Source organism: Euleptes europaea, chromosome 4, assembly GCF_029931775.1.
Source record: "Euleptes europaea isolate rEulEur1 chromosome 4, rEulEur1.hap1, whole genome shotgun sequence".
Lineage (NCBI taxonomy): Eukaryota > Metazoa > Chordata > Lepidosauria > Squamata > Sphaerodactylidae > Euleptes > Euleptes europaea.
In genome coordinates this window covers 94,171,458-94,180,822 of record NC_079315.1, presented here as the reverse complement: position 1 = coordinate 94,180,822, position 9,365 = coordinate 94,171,458, and the positions used below count along the sequence as shown (strand labels likewise).

The window sequence follows — 9,365 nt, the reverse complement described above, 5'->3', positions numbered from 1 at the left end:
TCAGGCTTCCAAGAGGCGTCCTACCTTCCTGGGCCGGCTGGTTGCAATTCGGGGAAGGGACAGGGCGAGGCTGGCTGGACCAGGACAGTCTCCCATTGCCGGTCATACCAAGATTGCCCGGCTGGACCTTTGTCTGTGGGGACCAGAGCGGGGCACAGAGCAACGTCCGTCCGTCCCTGCATGGGTGCCCACTGAAGATGGGGGGGGGCAGGAGAACCGAGGTGCCCCAGCCGCGCGGTCTTCCAAGTTACAGAGCGGCTCAGAAAGTGGGCCTCGAGGGTCGTTGAGCATCGATGGTGGCAGAGGACGCCTGGCAAAGTTCACGGAGCCAGGGGAGCGCAAGAAGGGGGTGAATCCTTCCCCGTCCCGCCCCCTCCCCCAGCCACCCCATCCTCTCCCCCTCCTCCCACCCTAACCCCCCCCCAGCCCCGCCCCACGGGTCTTGCCCCGTCACTGCCTGCAAAACTTGCACTTGATGATCTTCTTAAAAGCACTTTGGAAATCTTTGTTGAAGTAGGCATAGATGACGGGGTTGAGCAGGGAGTTGGAGTAGCCCAGCCAGTTGATGACGGCGCCCAGCTCCTCGGGCATGTAGCAGCCGGGGCAGAGGGGCAGCACCAGCGCCACGATGAAGAAGGGCAGCCAGCAGAGGATGAAGGTACCCATGATGATGCCCAGCGTCTTGACCGTCTTCCTCTCCCGCGCCAAGGCCATCTTGCGCTTGGCCTCGGCCGTCGTGGGCTGCTCGTTCTTCCTCTCGGGGCCCGGCGTGGCGGCGGCGGCGGCGGCGGGGTGGTTGGGCAGGGGCAGGTGGCCCTTGGCGCAGTTGGAGGGGCTCACCTCGAGGATCTCCAGGGCGGAGGGGGCCACCGGGACGGCCCCGTTGAGGCAGGCGCCGGCCTTGGGCTCCACGGCGCTCTTCCAGCTCTTGGCCGGCGGCGGGGGCGGCGGGAGGCCCCCGTTGCTCCGCTGGGGCCCCGGGCCGGCGGGCGAGAGGGAGAGGCAGGTGTCGGCCTCGGGGCGCGCCGCGGGCTGCTTCTTGTCGGCTTTCTTGACCGTCTTGCGGATGCGGAAGCGGGCCGCCTTGAAGATGCGCCCGTAGAGGACCAGCATGAGGAGCAGCGGGATGTAGAAGGCGCCGAAGGTGGAGTAGATGGTGTAGCCGGGGTCCTTGCTGATGGTGCAGGCGTTGGGGTCGGAGCGGTCCTCGGGGGTGCGCCAGCCCAGCATGGGCGGGATGGAGACCAGGAAGCCCACCAGCCAGGTGAGGCTGATGAGGGCGGCGGCCCGCCGGGGAGTCCGCTTGTTGACGTAGTCGATGGGGTCGGTGATGGCCCAGTAGCGGTCCAGGGCGATGGCGCACAGGTGCAGGATGGACGAGGTGCAGCACAGCACGTCGAGGGAGATGAAGATGTCGCAGGTCACCTGGCCCAGCGTCCACTTGCCCAGCACCTGGTAGAGGGCGGCCATGGGCAGCACCAGCACCGACACCATCAGGTCGGTGACGGCCAGCGAGCCGATCAGGTAGTTGGCCACCGTCTGCAGGGAGCGCTCCAGGGCGATGGCCGCGATCACGCAGGCGTTGCCCAGCACGGCGAACAGGATCAGCGCGCCCAGCACCACCGACGTGCCCAGCTGGTAGCCCAGGCTGGCCGGCGACGGCTGGCTGGCGTTGCCGGCGGCCGGCGTCGTGCTGTTGGCCGCCTCCATGCCGGGCTCCGGGCGGGCGGGCAGCGCCTTCACGCGGGCGGAGGGGGGCTCTCCCCGCGGCTCACCATGGCCCCCCGACGGCCGAGGGGCGGCGGGGCTCAGCGGGCCAGCGGCGGCCGGCCGGCGCCTCCGGCCAGCGCCAGTCCCAGTGCCAGCGCGCCGGCCGCATCCCCGCCCCGGCTGGGCATCGGCGCCCTTGACTCTTAGCGCTGTCCAAGGTGCTGAAACCCCTCTCCCGAGGGGCCGCCCTCCCTCGCCCGCCTCGGGCCCCGCCGCCCCTCGCTCGCCGAGCCGGGCTTGTGTCGCCTCCTCTCCGCCGGGGTGGGTCCGGAGGCGCCCTCCGTCCGTCCCTCCCTCCCTCCCTCCCCGCCGCTCCCTCTGGGCGTCCCCGGCTCCCTCGGCTCAGCCGGGCTCCCTCCTGGCTCCCCTTCGCCCCTCGGCCCTTTCTGGGCCGCCCCCTCCCCTCGCACTTCTGCTCCCCTTTTCCAGCACTTGCCGCGGCCGGCTCTTTCGGCGGCTGCTCCCCCCTTTTGTAGCGCTGGCTGGCTGGCTGCTCCCCTCTCTCTCCCTCTCTGCCCCCCCCCTTTCCCCCTGCTCTGCTTCCCTCTCTCCTGTCACTCACTTGGCGCCTTGGCTCCTCTTTCAGCCTGTGGGTCCCCCCCTCCTCCTCCTCCTCCTCCTCCTCCTCCTCCTCCTCCTCCTCCTCTCCCTTATTCTGATTCCTTCCTCTCACTTCTCCGTCGCGGCGCGCTGTGGGTCCCACTTGCCCGCCGCCTGTTGTGCCTCCACCTTCCCCCTCCTCCCTAGTTTATTCCTTCTCCCCCCAGGCCCCTCCTCTCTCACTTCTCCTCCCTCCCCCCCCGCCCCCTCCCGCCTGGTTTCTCCTGGGTTTGGATGATAGCCTGGTGGTGGTCCCTCTCTTTCCTCGATGGGATCCGGAGCGGCGTCTCTGTGGCGCGCTCACAGGCCAATAGCGCCCCGGGGGGGAGGGGGGTGTACCAGCCCTTACAAACCTCTCCCCCAACCCCCAGGCTTCAGTGAGAAACTAGAGCAGCCAGGTAGCCGGATGTTGCTCTCTAGGCGCCTCCGTCCCCCCTAGAGCGAGCGTGGTGTGGTGGTTAAGAGGGGTGGTTTGAGCGGTGGCGTCTGAACTGGAGAACCGGGTTTGATTCCCCACTCCTCCACCTGAGCGGCGGAGACTAATCTGGTCAACTGGATTTGTTTCCCCACTCCTCCACGTGAAGCCTTCTGGGTGGCCTTGGGCTAGTCACAGCTCTCTTAGAGCACTCTCAGCCCCACCGACCTCACAGGGTGTCTGTTGTGGGGAGGGGAAGGGAAAGTCATGGTAAACCGTTTTTTTTTTTTTCTTCCTTAAGTGGTAAGAGAAAGTCGGCATATAAAAACCAACTCTTCTTCTTCTCCGACCGGCAACGAGGGAAATCGCTGCAAAGAGTCAGTTAAGTTTTAGTGAGCAGGAACCACCTGCTCCCCCGGCCCGCCCGCCTCTGCTGGCTCCCTCACACCTGCCCTGCTTGCTAGGGATTAAACCCAGCTAGTAGCATCATAGCTGGGAAGGAGTAGGAGACGGAGACCGCGCCGGAGAAATCTGGGGTGTGTGCGGCTTGTGTCTAGCAAGGAAAAAGGGAGATGCCCAGAACTGGGGGTTGGTGCCTCTCGGGCTGCTTGAGGGGGTTAGCTGCCGTGCACGCTCCCAGCTCGGGTGAAGTCGCGCCGAGAAACTGCTCAGCCAGCGGGAAAAATGACTGGGGAGGGATGGAGGGGGGGGTCTCCTTTTCCCCCGCTGCCCAGAGGTCTCTAGCGCGCAGGGCTAGAAGTGGGCATCGCTGCTCTTCCTGCCTCGCTCGCCATCGGCGGCGAGGCTGCTTCCCTGCGCTCGCCGCCCAGCCCCCGGATTTCAGCACCTTGGACAGCGCGAAGCTTCAAGGGCATTTGTCGCCACCTGCAGGTACGCCGCTTCCAGCTTCCTCTGACATACCTGTGGACGAAGACTTCTTAACGGTCCGCCGCCACCACGTTTCCCTTTTCTAAACTCGCCCCAGACACCCGGACGGTAGGGAGAGAATGATCCCGACTCTACCCGCGGGCAGTTTCCTATGCCAACGCTGTTGCTTCAGTTCCCTTCTTTGAAAACTCCATTAATCTCTCTGTTGCCTTCCCCCCCCACCCTTATGATTAAATGCATAGAAAGGTCGGAGGAAAGCAAAACCTACTCAAACGCTCAGCCGTTTTCTCGCCTTCTCCTGCGTCAGCATTCCATGCTACCTTTTCGCAGATAGGTAAACCAAACTTTAAGAAAATGGCAGAGCAGAGGGAATTTTGGACCTGGGTGGTTGGTTGGACGTTGAAATTACTTATTTTATGTACCCTATGCGAAAACTGTTGATGATTGTGTGTGTGTTAAGTGCCGTCAAGTCGCTTCCGACTCATGGCGACCCTATGAATGAAAGTCCTCCAAAATGTCCTATCTTTGACAGCCTTGCTCAGATCTTGCAAATTGAAGGCTGTGGCTTCCTTTATTGAGTCAATCCATCTCTTGATGATTACTAAGATGAAAAGCAAAATGATCCGACTGTTTGCCAAGACGAAGAACAAAAAGCCACAGCCGGTTAAAATCTGAAATGAGAGGTGCTTAAACTCAAGGCTACAGGAACACCATGCCCTCTACTCTGAAAGCCATTACTCCCTAATCATTATTGGGTAGAAAGAATGAGCTCGATGTGATGACTGAGCAGTGAGGGGAAAGTACTCTTCAAACGCTCAGAAGTATTCCATTCCTTGCTTCTAGGAGCCTTAGAGATCCAAGTTTCCATCAGAGTTGTACTTAAGGGAGGGAGCTACTCTAAAGCTATCAGTCCTTTTGTTTTACTGCAACAAGCAATGATTTTTCAGTTAGCAAAAATGAGCAAGTAGTTGCTCCAAGAGAACCATCAGTTGTAAACCTGCTACTAGGGTTATTTATGTCTTCACTCACACCAACCATGCACTGGTCTACTTTACAGTACCTTTGTCAAACATAGAAGATTGTACAAGTAATTTTTTTCTAATCTTTTCCATTATGGTTCTTCCTTGTCATTTTTTTTTTGTACTGAATACAATGATCAATAAAAGAAAGGGGGGAGGGGACAAGACAGGTCGCTGTAGAACGTTGCCCTTGAAATGTCCCAAAAGGGATTTGTTTACAATGCATCCACTCAAATCTTGTCAAAGTGCTACAGGCAGCTGTTTGGGAGAGTTCCATCTATAGTGATTCACATCCATTTCGACAAATAGGCACTAGAAACAGGTTGTTGAGAGGTGACCTTGGTGTTTTCGAATCTGCCATCTCTGTCCTTTTACAAAAACAGCAACAATTCTGTGGCTATATGCCCACACGAAAAGGAAACTTGAATTGCTGGAAATTACAATGCAACCAATTATTGAAATTGCTGATCTCCAGATGAGAAAGGATGCTACAGCTTCATTGGGTGGAAAGACACAAAAAGAATGCAACGGTGAAATGAGAACAGTATCTCCAGGGAAAATCTGAAATGAGCATCAGATTGGCACATCTTAAATAAATATGTTGCCAGACAGGAAACACTTCCAAGGAGTTCAGAAGGTTTCCATCTGATGACAAATTTAGCTAACGAATGTATTTTTCTGGCAAGAATGTAACTTTCATTGGTGGATGAAGCTGAAAATCTTGGAAAAATTAAATTGTTACCTCATTGCAATTCTCAGCATCCTTTCTTAAGGTGCTTTTAATGAATTGGGGAAAATATCTTACTGCTAAGTTTGCCCCCATCTGATACATATTCTGCCATGTTTAGAAGAAAATTTCCCTTTACAAACATAGTGTACAAATTGTCTTGATGGGTCAGACTAAAGGTCTGTCCAGTGTATGATTCTATTCTGAATCCCAGAAATGATCAGCCAGATGTTCTTTGAAAGCTCAAAAACAGGTTGTTATTAAAGTAGCTACTCCTCTTGTTTCTTCTTTGGGCCTCTGCCTCAACGGAATGGGCTCCCGATCCCCGAAGGGGTGAGGGGGGCCCTCCTTGGAGATACTCAAAAGGTACTGTCTGCAAGGCCTGCATGTTTTCCAGGCCATTTGAGGGGGTTTGAACAGCAGACATCTTTTAAAGGGGGAGGAGGAGGGATATAGGGCTTGTTATTTTATCTTTGGTTTTAGCTGGGAATATTTTAATTATTATTGTAAGCCACCTTGAATCAAGAGTAAAGGTAGGATATAAATATTTTAATAAATTAATTAATAAACAATTAAATTAACATCCAGTTTGCATCTGAACACAGGTTCCATTTTAGGTCTCAAAGCAAATAATCTGCCAAGTAATTAGGAATATGAGATGGAATAATCACATATGTGCAGGAGAAAAATAAGGCCACACCAATGAACGTGAGAAGACAAAGGAGAGCAAAGTGCAAGGCTGAGAGTTTATTTACCTCTTCTAGATCCCTACATGTTTCACAATTTGCTTCGTTCAAGGTGGGAGTTGAGAAGTTTCTATAGAAGATGCCCTGACAAAGAAAATTGTTAAATGTGTATGGATCTGTGTGTGTAAAGTGCCTTCAAGTCGCAGTCGACTTATGGCGACCCCTTTTGGGGTTTTCATGGCAAGAGACTAACAGAGGTGGTTTGCCAGTGCCTTCCTCTGCACAGCAAGAGACTAACAGAGGTGGTTTGCCAGTGCCTTCCTCTGCACAGCAACGCTGATATTCCTTGGTGGTCTCCCATCCAAATACTAACCAGGGCTGACCCTGCTTAGCTTCTGAGATCTGATGAGATCAGGCTAGCCTGGGCCATCCAGGTCAGGGCGCGTATGGATCTAGAAGAGCTAAATAAACTCTCAACCTTGCAACTTGCTCTTCTTTGTCTTCTCCATAGTCATATGTATAACATATAGGAGGAATTACATTTATTTTCCCATCTGCCTGGTTCTGCGGGACAATGCAATGGAGATTCATCTGCCTTGTTGAAATTCTGCTGTTTCTGGTCTTCTGTCAATCCACAAAATATTATTTATTCTTCCCATTGTCTTAAGGCCCTTGATGTCTTCATCCACCTCTACTGCCCCCAGAGCTACACTGCATCATGGGTTTCCTAGTTCTACATTTATGGGGGGAAATGGTTCTCATGCAATGTATATCCCATAAAATTATAGAAGACATAGTCCACTTATAAGACATAGTCCAACTATAAGACCTCAGAGTTGAATCCTCGTCATCTCTAATTAAAAGGATCTCAGCAGGCATGGGAAATGCTTCGGGGTTATATGGATCAATAATCTCAGGCAGCTTCATAAAGTCAACAAAAATGAATTTCTATTCTCATTTTTCCACAACAGGTTTATACATCTCTGTCTTGCCTCTGTCTTTCCACAGCAAAATGTCCTGTCCTCTCAAGCAACCTTAGGGAAAGATGAGCCCAACTACACCCCATTATTTGAGTTATTTTTGGTACCCTTTTCAGATGCGAAAAGCAGAAATATACAATGTAATCTCAATGCAAGCATGCCACAGATTGGCATTATGACAATACAAGTGGAAGCCCACAAAGATTTGCAGGAGGCATCTCATTTTCCCCTCCCCCATTATTTCCTCTTTCCATTTCTTGAAAGCCCCCATAGCCTCTCCCCTTTTCCTGCTTCCTCCTCCCCTTCCCACACAACAGCCAACCTACATTTATCTGCCTCTTTGTCTTCAGCTTTCCCTTCCCCCACCCAGCAGCCTCTACCTAGGAAAACTATGGCCCAGTTGTGTGATGCATTCCCACTTGTATGGTAGGGAATCCTCAAGGACTTGTGGAGGGCACCTCACCACACCCTTTCCTCTTTCCCTCCTCCTGTCAAAACCCATATTCTCACCCCTTTCCCTGCTTCATTCTTGCCTTCTCAACCATTCACCAACCTATCTTTTATTTGCCTCCCATCTTCAGCTATGTTTATTGTTTATTTACTTCATTTTACCCCACTTTTCTCCACAGTGAGGAACAAAACATTATTCTTCTCTCCCCATTATCCTCACAGGTAGGTTAGGCTGAAAGTATGTGACTGGTCCACAAGCATCCAGTGAGCTTCCACAGCAAGATGGGAATTTGAACTCGGGCCTCCCAAACCTATTCTGAAGCTCTAACTGCTATATCACATTGTCATAGGGTGACTGCTGTTGAACTGTAACAAGCAGTCAGACCTAGTTGAGTCATGCAAATCAGATGGCGTAAGTCACCCAGAGGTCGCTGTGAGGCCTAGGTTTGCCAACCTGCAGGTGGGATTTGAAGATCTCCCATAATTACAACTGAACTCCAGATAACAGAGCTGTCCCCCTGGAGAAAATTGCTTGCATTGGAGAGTGGACTCTATGGCATTAGATCCAGCTAAGGACTCTCCCATCCCCAAACCCTGCCCTCCTCAGACTCTACCACAAAATCTCCAGGAATTTCCCAACCTGAAGCTAGCAATCCTAGCCAGGCCTAGCACCAATGAGTCTTCCCTCAAAGGCCAAAAAGAGCCCTGGAAAGAACCCTTTATTCTCCCCCCCTGCCTTTTGCTCACAGAAGCCAAGCCTTGGAATGCTGTGATTGCCTAGCAACTGCCACTGAGATAATCTGTTGCTTAAAGCTACAGATGTGCCTTTTATTATTTTGGTTTTTTTTAAATCTTCCAATGTGTTTTTGTTGTTTTTAGATTTTATATTTTTCTGCAAACCTGGGATATTTCTCAGGTTTGTAGAAAGATCTGTCCTGCCCATTCACAACTCCAGACACAGAATTTAAGTGTTCTCCGATTTAGCCAACATGACTATTAGCATATAGATGACGACAATACGTTTTCTTTCTTTCTTTCTTTCTTTCTTTCTTTCTTTCTTTCTTTCTTTCTTTCTTTCTTTCGGCACTTTTACCCTGCTATTCTTCATTCATGGAAAGCTCAAAGTGGCTTATCCACAACAGAATCCACAAAAAAAATCCACAACAAAAAACCACCCTTTCCACACAAAAATGTAAATGCCAGTTACTAAACAACTAATCTACCTGCTATAAATCTAATCCACAGGGTAAAGAGGTGTTCAGAACAGGTGCTAACAGTTCTGCCCTTGATGGAAACAGTATGTTTCCAGAAAGGCCCTCATGTATTTTCAAACATTTTCTAATAATCTTTAATACTGAATTTGCCTGTTTTATTGAGCTTTCTAATCTATCTCAAGATCTCTTCTGGTAGGTAGTTACAGCCATTTTAGATCCAATTAATGTTACATATTGTTTTCTTAAGAACGGTGTTTTTCTTAAATGTTTACATTTGGTTATATTGATCTTGTTGTCTGTCATTCCATTGTCCACTCAACCAATTTGCATTGATAGTTTTGGAATTCTTCATATAACAGAGCCAGTCTGCAAATTTATCTCCCTGTGTGTCTCTGACTCCAGATAATTTATGAGTCAGGTTATCATCCTAAACACAATTACTACAACTTACTATGAAGTAGTGAGCTGTGGCTCACGAAATTTCATACCCTGCCAGAAAATATTTTTGTTAGTCTTTAAGGTGCTACTGGACTCTTGCTCTTTTCTACTACTGCAGACAGACTAACACGGCTACCCACTGTGAACAATTACTATGGGGATGAGTCCCATTGAACTC

The 9,365-nt window shown here is 51.5% G+C and overlaps 1 protein-coding gene across 1 annotated transcript; it reads right to left on the bottom strand.

Moving 5' to 3' along the window:
• Positions 1-450: 450 nt before the first annotated feature.
• HTR1A (5-hydroxytryptamine receptor 1A) lies at positions 451-1,710 on the bottom strand. Its single transcript, XM_056848507.1, has one exon. The coding sequence runs from the start codon at positions 1,708-1,710 to the stop codon at positions 451-453; it is 1,260 nt and encodes a 419-aa protein (XP_056704485.1).
• Positions 1,711-9,365: the final 7,655 nt, after the last annotated feature.